Raw genomic sequence first — 18,888 nt, 5'->3', positions numbered from 1 at the left:
CCTGACTGCAGTTTGGCGTCGTAACCGACTTCAGTGGGAAAATACTCACCTTCGATGGCCACTGACACGCTGGAGAAGTGTGCTCTTCATGGGTGAATCCCGGTTTCAACTGTACCGGAGAGATGGCAGACAGCGTGTATGGCATAGTGTGGGCGAGCAGTTTGCTGATGTCAACGTTGTGAACAGAGTGCCCCATGGTGGCGGTGGAGTTATGGTATTGGCAGGCATAGGCATAAGCTATTGCCAGCAGCATACCACCCTGCATACCACTGCTGGCTTGCTTCTGAAGCTAAGCAGGGTTGGTCCTGGTCAGTCCCTGGATGGGAGACCAGGTGCTGCTGGAAGTGGTGTTGGAGGGCCAGTAGGAGGCACTCTTTCCTCTGGTCTAAACAAAGATCCCAATGCCCCAGGGCAGTGATTGGGGACACTGCTCTGTGTAGGGTGCCGTCTTTCGGATGGGACGTTAAACGGGTGTCCTGACTCTCTGAGGTCATTAAAGATCCCATGGCACTTATCGTAAGAGTAGGGGTGTTAACCCCGGTGTCCTGGCTAAATTCCCAATCTGGCCCTCAACCATCACGGTCACCTAATAATCCCCAGTTTACAATTGGCTCATTCATCCCCCTCCTCTCCCCTGTAACTATTCCCCAGGTCGTTGCTGCAAATGAGAACGTGTTCTCAGTCAACTTACCTGGTAAAATAACGGTAAAATAAAAAATAAATAAAACGGACAACAAACACAATTGAATTCTGTCGATGGCAATTTAAATGCACAGAGATGATATGTCATTCATCCGCTGCCATCACCTGTTTCAGCATGATAATGCAAGGATCTGTACACAATTCCTGGAAGCTGAAAATGTCCCAGTTCTTCAATGGTCTGCATACTCACCAGACATGCCATCCAATGAGCATGTTTGGGATGCTCTGGATCATTGTATACGACAGCGCGTTCCAGTTCCTGCCAATATACAGCAACTTCACACAGCCATTGAAGAGGAGTGGGACAACATTCTACAGCCTGATCAACTCTATGCGAAGGAGATGTCGTGCTGCATGAGGCAAATGGTGGTACCTTTTTTAAGGTATCTGTGATCAACAGATGCATATCTGTATTCCTAGTCATGTTAAATCCATAGATTAGGGCTTAATTAATTTTTCAATTGACTGATTTCCTTATATAAACTGTAACTCAGTAAAATATTTGAAGTAGTTGCATTTATATTTTTGTTCAGTGTATAATGAATGTTTTAAATGGTGATTAAGTATGAAGATTGTTAGGTTGTAATAATTAATATCACCTCGGTTAATAAGCCTATTGCAGAGAAACTCTGGAACTAAAAACAAACAGGTGAGCAGGCCAGGTAGTCTGGATTAAACATGTTGTAAGAGTATGACAAACACCTGTAACTGCTCAGTTTCAGAAACAATAAAACACGTATTATAATTAATCTGCCATTAGTTGATGCTTGTAATCTTGGGAGTTTTCCCTAAAACATAATTGACAGCTAGAGTCCTTTTTTTGACTGGTAACCTACATATCAACAGTCAGAGGACAGAGATAGGGTTTGGTTACATTACACAAAGGCTGCTGAGTGAGGGCTGTGGCTGGTAGAAAAATAATCCCTTTGTCCATATTAGAAACCAAGGGAAAAGCACCCAAGAGAAAATAATCTCACACCTGAATGTTTTCCCAGATGTTGCTCTTCCCCATAAAATAAGCAATAAAAGTAGTGACCTACAAAACAGATTCACATTACTCCTCTATTGTCCTTATCTTTCAGGTCACATTCAATTATGGAGAGGCCAGACAACAGTAAAATTGACTATGTTCATTTCCATAATTTCCTGCACACAGAAAAAACAGAAGTATGCACAGAAAAAACATCCCATAACACACAGGGTCTGAAACAAAACTAACCAATCATTTTTATTTTTTACTGAATAAGCACAACAAATTATTAGGACTTTGAGGCCAACAATATACAGTTAAAGAAGCTGGATCTCAATGTAAAAAATATGTTAGTCAATTTCCATGCATTCTTTACCCCCTCCAAACAACTTTATATAAGACAACATAATATAGATACATATGTACTGTACAGAGACAAACTACTGAAAGAAGTTTGTTTTTTAGTTCTAGCGTTTCTAATGCTGAAAGTGAATGAAATATCGTATTAAAATGTAATACTGTATTCAATTTGGATCTAGATCAGAGTAGTGATGGATTCAAGTTTCATGAACACTTGAATGTGATGAGTCACTCATTTCATTTCTCAATGTAGAGCAAGACGTTTCCATTACAGATTAGATATGTCAGTGACCGGCACAGAGTAAGTCTCTAGTTAATCCACCCAATTGGAGAATGAAGCCTCGACTTCCCCAAATACAAGACCAAAAGAATCAGACCACACTCAGCACTTAAGATACAGATGGGTCCTTCTTATTTTTAGCTATCTTGAGATTCATACATCTTTATTAAATGTTGGGTGTACAGACACACCACACATTGAGTGATTTCTGTGCTTACCCAGTTAACATGTAAGATCATAAAATCTCCTTTCCATTAAGAACAGATCTGATGTGTTATTTAGCCCTAAACATTGAAAAGTTCACAGCCCAAAGATAATCCAAAATAACTATGTGAAAGAAAGAGACAAAATGTGGTTGAGAAAACACTAGGTAAACCGTACACCGAAATTCACCTTGTACATCCTTAGGCAGGCAAAAGGACTTTAAGGGGACAGAAAGAGTTCAAGAGGTCAATCTTAGCTCCTTAAAGCTGCCAGTCTAGAATGCATCTCCTCAATGTCCTCCTCCGACTCATCCTCTGAGGCTGCAGCTGCGGCAGGAGGCTCCATTTCAGGCAGGGCGTCTGTGACTTTGCTGGGTGCTTTGCCAAGGGCACCTGATTTGGAACAAACCACCAGGGGTCAGCATGTATAATAGTCTTTTTTATCTTCACCAGACAGGCGATAATATACAGCCCCAAACAACTTTGAGACAAGCTTGATTACCAGAGGGACTATCTTTACCTGCTGTGATCTCAAAGAGGATCTTATCAACTTCCGCCTCTGCTGCCTCCTCCATCTCATCGTCATCCTCCATGCTTTCAAAGGTATCCTCCAGCATCTCCTCTATGATACCAGCCTGTGGGACACTCACAACATAAATAATCAATACTCAAACAGTATTTACTCATTTAAACATTGTTTTTCTTCAATATATATTCAAACATAGTTTATGTTTGTAGCTTTGGGGCCTCCCGAGTGGTGCAGCGGTCTAAGGCACTGTAGCGCTTGAGGCTTCGCTACAGATCTGGGTTCGGGAGACCCATGAGGCGACGCACAATTGGCCCAGCGTCATCCGGGTTCGGGGAGGTTTAGGCCGGCAGAGATGTCCTTGTCCTATCGCGCTCTAGCGACTCCTGTGGCGGGCCGGGCCCATGCACCCTGACACAGTCGGCAGTTGTACGGTGTTTCCTCCGACACATTGGTGCGGCTGGCTTCCGGGTTAAGCGAGCAGTGTGTCAAGAAGCAGTGCGGCTTGGCAGGGTCGTGTTTCGGAGGACGCATGGCTCTCGATCTTCGCCTCTCCCGAGTCTGTACAGGAGTTGCAGCGATGGGACAAGACTAACTACCAATTGGATACCACAAAATGGGGAGAAAAAGGGGTAAAAAGAATACTTTAAAAAATATATTATTTGGCAGTGGTTAAAAAAACTGGACCGCTTCCCTGAGTCCCTGAGACAGCTACACACATAGAGAAACGGACATGAGCAGTGATAGATTTATGCTCCCAACAGACACAAAGTGGCCACAGTGAGTCAGCAGATATGCGACTGACCTTCATCATCTCCTTAGACAGCTCCCTCATGGTGCCCTGGATCTCTGGGATCTTTACTAAGCTCTGCATGGCTTTCATGACCTCTGTGCTCTTCTGAAGAGCCCCAGCTACACGCAATACAGCTGAAAAAATGACAGCAGAGTCACACACAACCTGTACTGTAGCATGACATGTAAAGTACATATTCATATTACGGACATAACTTGGCCTGACCACTTGGCTTGACCAGGAACAACTTAGGATCCTACTAGCTTACAAAGTGTTTCTATTAATTTATCATCAACTGAACTTATCCTGGGTATTTCCAAGATACACATGGCCAAAAGCTCGGCAAACATCTCATTACAAAATCATGAGCATTAATATGGAGTTGGTCCCCCCTTTGCTGCTATAACCTCCTCCACTCTTCTGGGAAGGATTTACACTAGATGTTGGAACATTGCTACAGGGACTTGCTTCCATTCAGTGAGGTCGGGCACTCATGTTGGCCGATTAGGTCTGGCTCGAAGTCGGCATTCCAATTCATCCCAAAGGTGTTCGATGGAGTTGAGGTCAGGGCTCTGTGCAGGCCAGTCAAGTTCTTCCACACCGATCTCGTCAAACCACCTCGCTTTGTGCACGGGGGCATTGTCATGCGGAAACAGGAAAGGGCCTTCCGCAAACTGTTGCCACAAAGTTGGAAGCACAGAATTGTCTAGAATATCATTGTATGCTGTAGCGTTAAGACTTCCCTTCACTGGAACTAAGGAACCTAGCTCAAACCATGAAAAACAGCCCCAGATCATTATTCCTCTTTCACCAAACTTTACAGTTGGCACTATGCACTGGGGCAGGTAGCATTCTCCTGGCATCTGCCAAACCCAGATTCATCCGTCGGACTGCCTGATGGTGATGCGTGGCTTATCACTCCAGAGAACACGTTTCCACTGCTCCGGAGTCCAATGGTGGCGAGCTTTACACTACTCCAGCCGACACTTGGCATTGCGCATGGTGATCTTAGGCTAGTGTGTGGCTGCTTGGTCATGGAAACCCATTTCATGAAGCTCCCGACAAACAGTTATTGGGCCGACGTTGATTCCAGAGGCAGGAACTCGGTAGTGAGTGTTGCAACCAAATACATTTTTACACCCCATGCGCTTCAGCGGTCCCATTCTGTGAGCTTGTGTGGCCTACCACTTTACGGCTGAACCTTTGTTGCTCCTAGACGTTTCCACTTCACAATAACAGCTCTTACAGTTGACCGGGGCAGCTCTAGCAGGGCAGAAATTTTACGAACTGACTTATTGGAAAGGTAGAATCCTATGACGGTGCCACATCTAAAGTCACTGAGCTCTTCAGTACGGGCCATTCTACTATCAATGTTTTCCTATGGAGATTGCATGTCTGTGTCCTCAATTTTATACACCAGTCAGCAACAGGTGTGGCTGAAATAGCCTAATCCACTAATTTGAAGGGGTGTCCACATACTTTTGCATATATAGTGTATATTGTATCTGGTGGCACTACATCAGTTGCTTTAACACTCACAAAGCTGGTTCTTCATGCTGAGTAGTACAGAATTCATTTGGGCTTTGGAAGCATAAAGTTTGCTGACTGCACGCTTCGACTGGATCATCTCTTTTGCAAGAACCACACACACGTCCCGGTGTCCCTTTTTAGCAGCATCTTTAATGGATCTCTTTACCTTCTCCTCCTCCCTCTGAATGTCTGAGATACAAGAGAGGAACAATGAGAAACTGCTAAATAATGTAATATAACAAACTGTAATGTATAACATAAGTTTGACAGCAGCTTTCATTTGTGTAGGTTGTCTGCCAAACGCGCATTGGTGATAACATTTCACTTCCTTATGTTATAAAATACATATTACCAAGACAAATATTATTATTCATGTTCTGAATCGTTCAGTGGGGTCTTTGTCTCACATTTCATTAACAATAGTATAATGTTAATAAAAACTGTTGACAGAGCGGTGCAGCTTTCTTGCAGAAACTTTTGAGGATTTTACATGTTGTGGTGGTCGTCTTCAAAGTCATTTCCGCAGGTCGCAAAAAGAAAAAGTAGCATGACACGAGCTAGATTAAATGTAAAAGGCTTTTAAACTTTTTTTAAATAAAAAACAGTATGTTCAGTGTTCCATTGATATTTCTCAAAGATATGCTTTTTTTTATGAGAAATCTTTAAATAATAACAGGAAAATATCGCATTGAAAGGTGTATACTAAAATCTGAAAATACTACGTCTCAAAATCGATATCTATCTTATCTCTATATGTTTTATGTCCTGCGGATTTGAGAAGAAAAATGAAGAGTTCAACCTGAAAGTGAGCCTTCATTCTTGCACAGCATCCAGCCTATAGCTGACACGAAGCTCTGTTGATTTAGTCACCCTAATTTTGGCCATCCTACAAGGGTAAAAACTCCAATAACTTTTGAATGGATTTTGATAGGCATGAGGTTTGGCCCATTGGTTTAACAGTATTTTACCCATTAGTGAAAATATGAGATTTTGATTGGACACCCTACTTTGTGTTTATGTTGCTTTAGTGTATTGAAAACGACTTGCTCTCTGACATTCTTAGAGTAACAAAGCAAAGTTGCACTGGACCTCACATAAAATAGCCTTGAAGCTCTTCTTCTCACCTCGAATTTGTCTGTCAATCACTCTCATCTCCTTCCTGATTTTGAGTGACCATTCATTTACCTTAAATGATAGAAAAAGTGAATTAAGCGTAAACAAAAAAAGAGTAAAATATGACATTAACTGTGCTATTCACTGTAAAGGTTAAAGGAAATGTTGTGTAAACACAGTACATTTGAGACAGAACCATGAAAACGTGCTTTAGATTGGTTTGTTTACATCTGAAGATGGTGCTGACTGCTACCTGCTGCTTGTACTTTAACGTTATCTGTGTGGCTAGCCATAGCATTTTCGGGAATAAAGTTTGTAAAGATACGCTACACATTCTCTCAATACAAGTAGCAAGCACTTAACTAGCTAACAATCAAACTGAAACGCTAACGTTAGCTAGCTAGCTCAGCAACAGTTGCCTAACGTCGTTAGTTGGCTAACGTTAGTTGGCTAACGTTAGGGAGCCAGCTCGTTAACGTTATCTGCTTTGGTAAACGTTGCATTAGCTACTTTAAAACACAACGTTATTCCATTGAAGTTGAAATACGACTGAGAAGAGTTATTCAATAAACGCAACACCGTCGCCATGCCACAAATAACCAGAGCTGGCTAACTTCGAATGCATTGTTTGGCTAGCTGTCCTTAACAGGCTCGCTGATAGCTGGCTAGCTCGCAAGCTCGTCGCCCCTCACCAGAAGCCTTTACTTACCAGGTCTTTCGGTGGTTTATCGTGTGTTTTCCCGAACAGCCCCATGTTAACTAACTTAGATAAACTGATAACAATACAGAAAACCACAGAAAAAGTGTCATACACCTTCAACCACTTCCTGATTCCAAGCTACGCCACTTCGCCTCACAGGCCACGTTCCAATACGTGCACGCAATCTTCTTTTCCTGTATTTTTTCCTTGAATCTAAATGACTGAAACTATGTAGTGATAAATGCTAAAATTTATCAAACGTATTCAATATTTCCAAAATGATAAGGTCGTCAATATACTTCAACCAATAGACCCAAAGCATGACATCAGAGATAGGCCTAGCAAATGTAATGTGTTTTGGATCCAACACAATGCAGTGAGTGGTAGGCTACCTGGTGGCCACTTAAATTGTAGAAACCGCAGGAACACATAGCCTAATAACTAGCCTGTGGGAATGTCTACATGGCTCATAAACGTTCAGCACCATGGACAGCTAGCTACACGATGAACGTGAACTAAAACAGGACTGATCACAGGGGATCACAAGGACTGATCACAGATTCAGCACCATGGCCGCTGAACAGCGTTGAATCCAAGTAGGTCATATGAGTGAAGATTCAGCTCACCTGTGTTGTATTGTGGTTAGGTCCCCTGAAACCTAGAATTGTAGGCTATAACTAAAGGAAGACATTGAAGATATTTGGAAATACTGCACTCTGACTCTTTGGTGTCAGCTTCATACCTTGAGCTGCACCTGTTCAATTCCAGTACAGTACAGGGTTCTTGAGCGTTGAGCGATTCGTTTACAGCCTCTCAGTAATACTTTTGGCTTTGGTATGTATCAACATTGAGGTATGCCTAGGCTTACATATCTGTATCATGGTGACATGACACTAGGCCTGTGATCCCTTTGTATGTGGAGTGTCAATGGAGGGTGTGCAACTCAATATTAGGAATGTGTTCATAATGTTTTGTACAGTTAGTGTATATCCAGTGGTCTGCAAAAAAAGGGTATTACAGAGGTCAATATAACTTGTTTTTTTATAGCATTTTGCCTGGCAGGATTGCTTCTCGTGGCAAATCCACTTATCCTTACACTAGCAGACCATGCCCTACACTGTCACTCATGACGTAAAGGCAGGTTCCCTTTCAAGGACTTCTAGATTTTTCTCTCATATGGTCTGTCGCACCAATCAAATACACCTTTGGTGAATTTGAACCAATAACAGATAGCAGAGGGCGGGTTTTATAGGCATTCCAGACTGATCTTTACAATTGCGCATGTTTGCTTGGATTGCCGGATGGTACTGTAGCCATATAGAGGCTGAGAGAATCCTGTGGACATCCTGGCTCACTGGGATTAGGTTGAATGAGTTGACTATAAACAGTTTGTTTTACATAACAGCTAGTAATTGAGTCAGCACTGTGTGAACTAACTCTAAAATAGATGCTGAAAACGAAAGGCATAATTTAAAATAGCCTACAGTCACGCATAGTGGAGTATTTTATTTTTCTAATCGGATAGGTGTCAATTGTCAGTCGTTACGTAGAATAGCGCAAGCTAACAGCTACGTTCATTATGTCAGTAGTAGGTATTGATGTGGGTTTCCAAAATTGTTACATCGCTGTTGCCAGAAGCGGCGGCATTGAAACCATTGCCAATGAATACAGTGACAGATGTACGCCGTAAGTATATCATTGACACTATATAGAATGTGACTGTGCGCAATGTTTGCGACTGGATGCGCGCTCTAGCCTACCTGATGGCGTAGTGATCAAATGCTTCCACGATGGATGTTTCATGTGTAATTATGAATATCTTACATTGGAGGATGACATTACATTGGATAGTATTTTTTCTTCCATGTACATGCGTAGCCTATTGATTGGTATATTTTCAGCTTTGCGTATTACAACGTTATAACGTCGTCTCCATTCTCAGAAGTCTTTGTTACATGTTAATTTTACCATATGACTTAATAATTGAAATCGTATACGTATATGGAATTTTTGGTCTTATCTTACACTTTTCTATCCTATCCTGTTCTAAGACATGATTTTTAAGGCTTGGCGATAGCCTACGCCCAAATATGACCAAATTGTTCAGTATTAGAATGTTGTTGTTGATTTCTTTCTATATCTCATGTCTTATCGTTGTTTTAATGAATATGTTTACATTACTCTATTTTTGAAATAAGATATGTTGTTTCAAAGCAGGCCCATGCGTTGAGTGTCAACCAAATGTAGGCTATATCGCATTTTATTTCTTGCGATCATCATTGCATTTGCTGGGACTTGACTGTTGTACATTTTTGCTCTCAGACATACAGTACGACAAATTCCCATGTGGACAGAATCATTTGAACAAAGATAAATATAGGCTCTAGATTGGCTGCTTGTAAGCCTATGTGAATGTGACTATCATACACACGTTATGACATTGGAAGAGGTGACTGTGAATACACGGGTATGGCCTAAAGTTTAGTTGACACGAATTCCTCTCGAAACTGCAAGATTCCACCTGCTCCTCCTAACATGCCACTGTGCAAGATGCACCAATACTCTCAGTGAGAGGGAATGTAATGACCTGGGTTTTATTACAGCCTGCTCTTGCAAATAACTACAATTTCCAAATAACTAAAATGACAGAGCAACTGCAGGCATTTTTTTCTATGCATAGAAAAACCTGGATCACTCTTTGTCAGCAACACAATGAGCTGATGCCGGAAGTGTATCAGTTAAATTAGTTAAGAAAGTGATATTATTAATGAGCAGGAATTCTTCGGAATCCTCTTCCCAAAAGGTCTGAAGCTTCTGCGCATGTGCGGTATTCTCTACTTTACTCACGGTCTTTGCTCTACTCGTTCGGCTGCCCAGAGAACAGGCTACTATTTTAAATATTTGAAGGTGAACTTTTCTGTCTTACTGCCCTAATTCATAATACTTTCACAGACTCCCTTGTGAAATTCCCTTAATAATCTTCAGATTTTCAACCTCCATCTTTCTAAACTGGTATTCTTCTTTCTATGTCAATCTATCTTGTAGCCTACCATCAACCATTAGGCCTATAGCAAATTTTGTATGTATTTATTTTGTTTTGGTTCCCCAGGGCTTGGGTGTCTCTGGCCTCCAAAAACCGCACCATTGGAAATGCAGCCAAGGGTCAAGTAAGATAATCAAATGAGAATAGATTTTATAGTACTAGTACTGTGCAAATGTAATTTCGCAGATAAATACTTTTTGGGAAATTATCAAATTGGTCAGGATCAAATCACATGTAAGTAAAAAAACAACGTTTTATTTCAGATTATAACAAACTTCAAAAACACAGTCCATGGCTTCAAGAAGTTCCATGGCAGAGCGTTCGATGACCCATATGTCCAGGGGGAGAAACCCAAGTTGCCTTACAGCTTGCACAAGCTGGCCAGTGGCAACACTGGAATCAAGGTAACACCACTGTACACATTTCCACTCGGTTCCCTTTTCACTGCACTCCATTTATATTGTGTTCTCTTTAGCTCCATCACCCCATGGTCCATTGTCACTATGTACAGTACCATTGTTATTTTGCTCAATTGTTTGTATTTTCTACTGTATTTGACCTACAAAGAAGATAATTTTGCAGTTTTAAAGCTAATTTTCTTGCAGTTCTATACATTTTGCCATGTCTAATGTGTATTCATGCGATATTGAGTGACTCAAACATCACCATAAAATCCAAGAGCTGAAAAACTTAGCTTAGAAACATAAGCCGACATGGGCTAGTTGATCTGTACATTTCTGAGTAGCTCATTTCTAAATAGCTCTCTAAGGTATGCAATGACTGACATGACAAGAGGAAAACTGATGATGCACCACCCAATTTTGAAATTGCACCGTGTGAATTTATTATTACATCTTTCAAGAGTAAGTTGAAAGCCAGACCGAGTTCCTTATTATTATTTTTTTTTTTTGGCGGGGGGACCCCCTCACACCCCCTGCCGACACCACAGTTTGGGAACCACTGGTCTAAATGGCCTAAATTAAAACTGTGTCCCATTCATAGGTGCGTTACCTGGATGAGGACAAAGTATTCACAATTGAGCAGGTAACAGCAATGCTGCTGACCAAGCTGAAGGAAACTTCGGAGAGCGCCCTCAAGAAGCCAGTTGTGGACTGTGTGATCTCTGTGAGTTACAACAATATATTGCAATACACTGAAAATGGATCTAGTCAACATAATAACAATATAGCTACTGCACATGTGAATATACCATGAAACTAACCATACAAATATTTCCATCTTATTTCAAGTTTATTATTTTCTAACAAGAGTTTTGTTTCATAGGTCCCAAGTTTTTTCACCGATGCAGAGAGGAGGTCTGTGATGGATGCCACCCAAATTGCAGGGTTGAACTGTCTGCGTCTGATCAATGACACCACGGCAGGTCAGTGATTCCCACAGAGTGTCTTTAGATTTATTGATTCTAGTTGCCTAAAGCATTAATGTGTATTTAATTGTTTCACAACACATTTTTTATTTCTACCAACAACTTTATTTGATTAGGGAATACCATTATCCCAAAATAGGCTGGGGTTCCCTAGAGACTGCAGTTTTGCAAGTCTTAGTTTTCTCCCCTTAATCAGCAGGCACTGATATTCACAGAGGGCATTTGAAAAGCCCCTTGTTGGATGTGTAGGCCTGTGTAGGCCTTTAATCTACAATGTGTAGGCCTTTAAGCTACACAAACATATAATCATATTTTGTGATATTAGGTTTAGGGGACCAGAATGACCTTATAACACATACATTACTTATATTCATTTCCATCCACTAAGATGCTCTTATTCCTGCAGTGGTGTAGTGTTATTCATTAGAGTGTCTCATATTGTTGTTTCTAAATGGCAGTGGCCCTGGCTTATGGGATCTACAAACAGGACCTGCCCACCCCTGAAGAGAAGCCACGCAATGTGGTGTTCGTGGACCTGGGACATTCATCATTCCAGGTCTCCATATCAGCCTTTAACAAAGGCAAACTCAAGGTGGATTTTTCTTCCTAAAGTACTGAAGCCTATCACTATTTTTCACCCTTCTTTTTCATTATTTCTTCCATATTTAACCCCTAACTGTCTGGTCAATTAACCAGGTCCTGGCAACAGCCTTTGACCCCTACCTGGGTGGGCGTAACTTTGATGAGGCACTTGTGGATAACTTCTGCGAGGAATTCAAGGCAAGGTACAAGCTCAACGTGAGGGAGAACCCCAGGGCTATTCTGCGGCTGTCTCAGGAATGTGAGAAACTGAAGAAGTTGATGAGCGCCAATTGCTCTGACCTTCCCATTAACATCGAGTGCTTCATGAATGACATTGATGTGACAGGCAAGATGAACAGGTACACATATCGATTTGTGACCCCTTCGTTTAGCTTCCTATAGTCTTAGAGATTTGTATGCATTAATGATAATTCCACTTTTCCCCTTCCTTTTAATTTTCAGAGTCCAGTTTGAAGAACTGTGTGCACCCTTTTTGATGAGAGTAGAGGCACCATTGAAAGCAGTTATGGAACAATCAAGTATGTCATTTTTATCAAATCGAATTTGATTTAGTAGATGAACATCCGTGGTGACAGTAAATGATAATTCAACAGTAACCAGAACATGCATTATTTTACCCTCTCTGTGTGTTTGTGTTTTGTGTCAGAGCTGAGCCGGGATGAGATCTATGCAGTGGAGGTGGTAGGAGGAGCCACCAGGATCCCTTCCATTAAAGAGAAGATCTCCAAGTTCTTTGGCAAAGATGTCAGCACCACACTCAATGCAGATGAGGCTGTGGCACGTGGCTGTGCTCTTCAGGTACTCCCCTATCCTCTTACAGAGATGGAAACTTCAGCCATCAATTGTATATGATTTGCTGTAATATTCAGTGTGTAACAATGTGATTGTGTGTTTGTGTTTGTGTCCTTGTTTGGTTGTGTGTTTGTTTATGTATGTGTGTGTGTAGTGTGCAATTATGTCCCCAGCGTTTAAGGTGCGTGAATTCTCTATCACTGATGTGGTTCCCTTTCCCATCACCCTGCGTTGGAAGTCCCCCACAGAAGATGGAGTTGGGTAAGGGCACCTACTCAGCTGGCTCTATAGAAAGAAACATGCGTCTGTAGGTGCAGTGTTGTTTATAGTAAGATGAGCAGACATTACAACTCAGTGTTTCCCTCTGTGTTTGTCTTGTCCTCATTCAAACCCACTGTCTGTTCTACAGAGAATGTGAGGTGTACAGTAAGAACCATGCAGCACCCTTCTCCAAAGTCATTACCTTCCACAAGAAGGAGCCCTTTGACTTGGAAGCATTCTACAGCCTCCCACAGGAGCTGCCTTACCCGGACATCAGGATAGGTACACCTGCTTATTCAACTCAGGCCTCTGCAGTTCTTCCATCTTTAATGTACCTGTTCAAGGAATTGGAAGGTGGTCTCACTGAACATAAAATATTTAGCTGTAACACCCGGATGGCACTTTGCTATTCTGCCTTGAGATCCCCTTACAAGACAGAGCAGTGTGCTCTATGGAATTCAGCTCCTATATGTCTGTAATGGCCATCTGCAAGTGTTCCCTGGTGGCCAGCCTGATGATGAACATTTAAACTCTATAGTGGGGGTCTCCCACCTGGCTGGTAATTAGGACTCAGGCTTAATCTCCCATGGAACAAACACTGCGTCCCTATGAGTCACAGGAGTCATTTACAGAGCCGAGCTGTGTGTGTGAGTGTGTGCATTATAAGGGGGTGTCGCAGATGGGATTTCAGTTTGAAAGAAGTGCAATTACTAGCTAGTCAGACCTCATCCTCTTTCCCCTGTCTCTGATGGACATGTCAATTCTCCAGTGTGTTTGTGTCATTTCTTGTGACTCCATCAGGTGTGACATTTGAACGTCTCTCTCCCTCCATCCCTTTCTCTCTTGCTTTATCAGGGCGTTTTTCTGTTCAGAATGTGGTTCCCCAGCCTGATGGAGAGAGCTCCAAAGTGAAGGTCAAAGTGCGTGTCAACGTGCATGGCATCTTCAGTGTTTCCAGTGCCTCCCTGATCGAGAAGCAGAAGGGTGAAGGAGAGGATGTTCAGATGGACATGGAACCCACTGTGCAGAATGAAGGAAGGCCAGAGGACCAGGTAAGAGAGAAGGGAGTGAGAAGATTCACCTGAATTTCACATTTGTGAAGTTCGTTATTCAGCCACTTCACACTATTTTAAGATTTCAGAGCGACAAAGAAGCTGTTGTTTAATCTTTCCATTTGAATGTCTTAGGTCTAAGACTTAAAGCACTGATTTGACTTCATGTCTTTCTCTATGTGATTATTTTCACTCCAGCCCATTTTCTCTCTATTCCTGGCTCTTGAAGCTGCACCACATTCCTCTCATTGAAGATGACACCTTTAACTATATGGAGGAGGTTTGTGGTCACTGTGTGTGATTAGCCCTCACTCCAATCCCTTTTCATACTCCACTTCACCCTCTGCGAGGTGAAGTCCAATGCTGGTCTCATCTGTGGAGCACTGGTCTCACTAAGGTTCATCACATTGAGCCTGAGAGAACGGGTGTGTTTGTATAACCAGGCTTGGCAGTGTGTGACGCCAGATGATACATGAAGCCAGTGGAATAGCTATTAAGATGAATATACTTTCCACATCTTCATAGCTCTATCCTTCACAGGCTGTGCTGTACCTGTGTCTGCTACAAAAAAAATCCTCCTCCACTCCTTTGATATTATCAATATGTCAGTGTATTTGAATGTGTTACTCATACAGATCATAACATTCTAATTGGCATCTCTGAACAGTAGAGATTTTGATTAGATTAAAGCAACTGTCCAGTGAAAATCATATTCTGTTAACTCATACCCAAATAACGTTGTTGACTCGTATTTGTGGCCAAAGTATAAATTGGAGAAGTTTTAGGTGGAGTTTATCTCAAACACACCATTCCAACACAGAAAAGCAGCTTTTTAACTTACTTAATTACCATATTTTGGAAGGAAAACTATTTCACTCATATTGTAATTAATTATAGGTCATATTTCATAGAAATCTGGAAACACTGCACAGTTACTTTAACAGGAGGGGTGTGCAGTTTGAAGTAAGCTGGTTTAGATAGACATAGGTGTAACATAATGAATTACACTACTAAGGTGGTCCATGAGTCAAACCTACTGTAAGTAGAGCAGCCAAGAGTTGATTGTAAGATTCAGGTGATGTTGCTGTGAGAGGGTCCTACTGTCTCAGACTAAAATGCAGGTGGACCAGGAGAGTCAAGGCCAGGGGGACCAGCAGAATGAGGATGTCAGTTCCTGCAGTAAGGTGAATACATTCATAATAAGAAACTATAATTACATTTAAACTTTTATGTCTTGTGAAACACTGAGAATCAATATAAGAGTTGGAACTGATGTATTTGTTTAATTTCCCAACAAAGGAGAGAGTCCCTGATGAGAAGCAGGACCCAGCAGCAGGGGGAAGCAAGCCCAAAGTCAAAGTGAAAAGCACTGACCTTCCCATCCTGGCCAACATCATCAGACAGCTGGACAGGGGGGTCCTCAATGACTTTGTGGAGTATGAGGTGAGTCACTCGTAAGGCCACCCCAGCAGCTGAGTCATATTCTCATTGTAATGCTGGTCGCTTCGACTGGGGAAAAAACTTTGACCCTAAGGAAACCTTATTGTAAAGTAAAACTTACCTGCCTTGTTTAGTTCAAAGACATAAAACATGAGTAGGAAAGGTTTCTGTATGAAGGTTAAGAATCTGAACCACCTTTGGAAATGTAACAGCAAGTTCTGCATTAGTTGTCTCATTCATGATTGACCTATGTTGTACACTTCTACAAAACTGTGGCAGATGATGTACCTCACTGTGTCCTATATTTTTGTGTGGCTGGATTCCATTGAGCTGCCTGGGAGTGGGTATTAGAGGAGGCGGAAGGCTGATTTTGGCTCTCAGCACACGTGACTCCCTCTGTCGCTCCCTCCTTTTCTCTATCGGTACTTCAGAGCCAGATGATCGTCCAGGACAAGCTGGAGAAAGAGAGGAATGATGCTAAGAATGCTGTGGAGGAGTATGTGTACGACCTGCGGGACAAACTGTGTGGCATCTATGAGAAGTACACCACTGAGGAGGTAAGAACCTAGATTAACATATTTCTTCGAACTAATAAATAAATATTGCCACATTGAACAAATAACAAGTCTTTGCAATACATCATGTGTTTGCTGATACCTGTTTTGGCCTTTCTCACCTTCCAAAAAGGACAGTAATCGTCTGACAATGATGCTCGAAGACACAGAGAACTGGCTTTATGAGGAGGGAGAGGACCAAGACAAACAGGTCTATGTGGATAAGCTGGAAGATCTCAAGGTTAGTGTTCATTTAGCATAAAGGACTTTTATATCCAGCCTCTGCCTGCACCCATCTGCTATTATGTCAGTTCTGAAATCAGGAGCAAGATACGTGAATAATAAACAAATGTTTTTTGGTTCATTTAGGTGAACAGTGTCATCTCCATTTGAAAACATTAACCTCCGTTTGAAGGTTTGGGTACGTGACTCAGCATTTTTTTGTGTGACTTGACTGATATGATTTGACTGATGTCCTTTTCCAGAGGTTTGGCCAGCCCATTCAGGACAGGCACAGGGAGCAGGAGGACAGGCCGAGAGCATTTGAAGAAATGGGCAAGAAGATCCAACTCTATATGAAGGCTGTGGAGCTTTACAAACAGAAGGTAAAAACTGGAATACTTTTCAGCATCCTTTCATCTTTGCAATCTTTTTGTTTTTCTGGATTGCACTGATGTCAGAAAAGGCATTATCATGTTATTGCGTGCTTGTTATCTCCTACTTTAGAAACATTGAACCTGCTCTATTTCTATGATTGAACCACCAATCACTAAAGCTCAGTGTGAGATGCAGTGAAATTATGCTGAGACCATTTACAATGCCCCTTTTTCTCTGTGAACTACTACACCACTGCTCTGTTGGGATTGTGCTAATTGCTTTCCCTGTATTACCTTTTCCATTTTCAGTACACTCCCATTTTATTTGTTTAGTTTCATCAGTCGTGTGTGGCCTGTACACACTTTTCAAACCTGGTTAGGTCAATGTCATAGTAATTTTATGAGCAATTGTGACACTGTCTGTTCTAGGACTTAATATGTTTCTGGGTTTAACCCAGGATGTATGTAATAAACAATCTGTGAAATTTAGATTAATTCATTATTTTGTGAGGGCATAGATGAGGTAATTTACTTAATGAGATAGAGGTGTTCTAGCTCTAATTGTTTTGTTTCCTATCTACACTCAGGATGAACGTTACCAGCATCTGAATGCTGAGGAGATGAGCAACGTGGAGAAGTGTGTAAATGAAAGCATGGGCTGGATGAACAGCAAGATGAACGCCCAGAGCCAACTCACAATCGCCCAGGGCCCAGTAGTCAAAGTAGCAGACATAATTTCCAAAATACAGGTGTGTGTGATAAGAGGGTATGATTCAACCATATGACATGCTATTGGCACATCGTCACCAGTTACTTATCTTTTTAATAATACTGCATGTTCCTATCTCCCACATATACCTATACTTTAGGAACTGGATGAAGTATGCAACCCAGTGGTCAACCGGCCGAAGCCCAAAGCAGAGGATGTGTCAGAGGAGAACTACAAGAGCAACGGGGCCCATAACGGCCCAAGGCAAGGAGCTGACGGGAAGGGAGAGGCAAAGGGAAGCAACCAGACAAAGCCTCCCTCAGGAGAGATGGAGATTGACTGAGCCCCTCTCTGCCAAACAAGCTCTGCTGCCATTACTCTAGCTCCCATCAGAGCAGGTCTACCCAAACATACATAGTATATCAAGGAACCATTTTTCCATGTCCACCACCACTCAGTGGGCTGTTTTGTGCATTTGTATTTAGAGTCCCCCTGTTTGATTTTTACCTCCTTCTTGAGTGGTTAGACAAGACCATATATAGTCATTAACTGTAAGATTAGATAGATTAAAACAATGCAGGCTCTCCCAAAAGTTGTTTTTCTAAACCATACGTGTTTGCATTTCAAAAGTCCCATAAGCAGATCTCTAAGGTGACTCTTATTGCACATAACCTTGTAGTGGAACATAAGTAGAATTACTGTCTGAACAAACGCTAAGGCTGATTAAACTATTAGTAAACTGTGTATGCAATAATACATATTATATATATTTGTATTTAATATATTAATTTGAAAAGATGTCTGTATGTCTAGATTCTGTAAATATTATTTTAGTAATTTAAACTGGCCAGTGCATATAGTTGTGTATAGGATACATTCCTAGTGTTGAAATGGGTGACACACCACAACTGTCAAGTAGCAAGACAAGAGAGCAAGGTGCTGCCTATTCTTTTACTTGTTTTCATGCATTTCCATATTTGAATCATGAGATTTTAAAACGGCAAGTAATAAATGCATTATTTTGTCTTTAGACAAACATTGTGTTATTTCATTATTGATCGAAATGTAATTGACTAAAGTGCTAAAGATGTGTATTCAAAGTATCCTCATCTTATTTAAGACTATTATGCTACAAAACTCTAATAAGTCAAGTCTCTAGAGGATGTTACTACATAAAGAGGATGTTATTTTATTCAATGCATCTAGTGCTTTTTGTTCCTGATAGGCTCTTTTAGCTCGAGCAGCCCTCGAAGTGAAGGTTTTATTTTTTTAAT

The 18,888-nt window shown here is 41.4% G+C and overlaps 2 protein-coding genes across 7 annotated transcripts; one reads left to right on the top strand and one right to left on the bottom strand.

Annotated features, from left to right (window-relative positions):
• Positions 1–1,904: 1,904 nt before the first annotated feature.
• LOC139530891 (charged multivesicular body protein 3) lies at positions 1,905–7,589 on the bottom strand. 4 transcript variants are annotated; one of them, XM_071327674.1, is made up of 6 exons: positions 7,187–7,589; positions 6,489–6,549; positions 5,374–5,553; positions 3,847–3,968; positions 3,036–3,150; positions 1,905–2,908 (listed from the first exon to the last, which is right to left on the bottom strand). In XM_071327674.1, exons 1-6 carry the CDS (start codon positions 7,229–7,231, stop codon positions 2,769–2,771), a joined length of 663 nt encoding a protein of 220 aa, XP_071183775.1. In that variant the 5' UTR covers positions 7,232–7,589; the 3' UTR covers positions 1,905–2,768. The 4 variants fall into 4 exon arrangements, with proteins under 4 accessions (XP_071183775.1, XP_071183774.1, XP_071183776.1 ...); XM_071327673.1 differs by having other exon boundaries at positions 6,459–6,549; positions 7,187–7,572; XM_071327675.1 differs by having other exon boundaries at positions 7,292–7,526.
• Positions 7,590–8,471: 882 nt separating this feature from the next.
• LOC139530886 (heat shock 70 kDa protein 4L-like) lies at positions 8,472–18,650 on the top strand. 3 transcript variants are annotated; one of them, XM_071327662.1, is made up of 20 exons: positions 8,472–8,863; positions 10,287–10,344; positions 10,484–10,624; positions 11,223–11,345; positions 11,505–11,604; positions 12,066–12,199; positions 12,304–12,548; positions 12,652–12,728; positions 12,857–13,008; positions 13,157–13,263; positions 13,412–13,545; positions 14,119–14,315; positions 14,545–14,595; positions 15,425–15,499; positions 15,615–15,758; positions 16,187–16,312; positions 16,443–16,550; positions 16,795–16,914; positions 17,493–17,654; positions 17,775–18,650. In XM_071327662.1, exons 1-20 carry the CDS (start codon positions 8,757–8,759, stop codon positions 17,955–17,957), a joined length of 2,544 nt encoding a protein of 847 aa, XP_071183763.1. In that variant the 5' UTR covers positions 8,472–8,756; the 3' UTR covers positions 17,958–18,650. The 3 variants fall into 3 exon arrangements, with proteins under 3 accessions (XP_071183763.1, XP_071183764.1, XP_071183765.1); XM_071327664.1 differs by lacking the exon at positions 8,472–8,863 and adding an exon at positions 8,957–8,982; XM_071327663.1 differs by lacking the exon at positions 14,545–14,595 and having other exon boundaries at positions 8,473–8,863.
• The last annotated feature ends 238 nt before the right edge of the window (positions 18,651–18,888 follow it).

This window comes from Salvelinus alpinus, chromosome 9 (genome assembly GCF_045679555.1).
Source record: "Salvelinus alpinus chromosome 9, SLU_Salpinus.1, whole genome shotgun sequence".
NCBI lineage: Eukaryota > Metazoa > Chordata > Actinopteri > Salmoniformes > Salmonidae > Salvelinus > Salvelinus alpinus.
This window is presented reverse-complemented; position numbering and strand designations above follow the sequence as displayed.

What these genes read in the sequence shown, in the direction of transcription:
- LOC139530886 (XM_071327662.1), top strand. Translation starts at nt 8,757, where the DNA reads ATGTCAGTAGTAGGTATTGATGTGGGTTTCCAAAATTGTTACATCGCT. An exon ending in GTGACAGGCAAGATGAACAG is followed by an intron (nt 12,549 to 12,651) that starts GTACACATATCG and finishes TTTAATTTTCAG; the next exon opens with AGTCCAGTTTGAAGAACTGT. An exon ending in ATGTCAGTTCCTGCAGTAAG is followed by an intron (nt 15,500 to 15,614) that starts GTGAATACATTC and finishes TTCCCAACAAAG; the next exon opens with GAGAGAGTCCCTGATGAGAA.
- LOC139530891 (XM_071327673.1), bottom strand. Translation starts at nt 7,231, where the DNA reads ATGGGGCTGTTCGGGAAAACACACGATAAACCACCGAAAGACCTG. An exon ending in GAGCTTCAAGGCTATTTTAT is followed by an intron (nt 5,554 to 6,458) that starts GTGAGGTCCAGT and finishes CTTGTATCTCAG; the next exon opens with ACATTCAGAGGGAGGAGGAG. An exon ending in TGTCTAAGGAGATGATGAAG is followed by an intron (nt 3,151 to 3,846) that starts GTCAGTCGCATA and finishes AGTGTCCCACAG; the next exon opens with GCTGGTATCATAGAGGAGAT.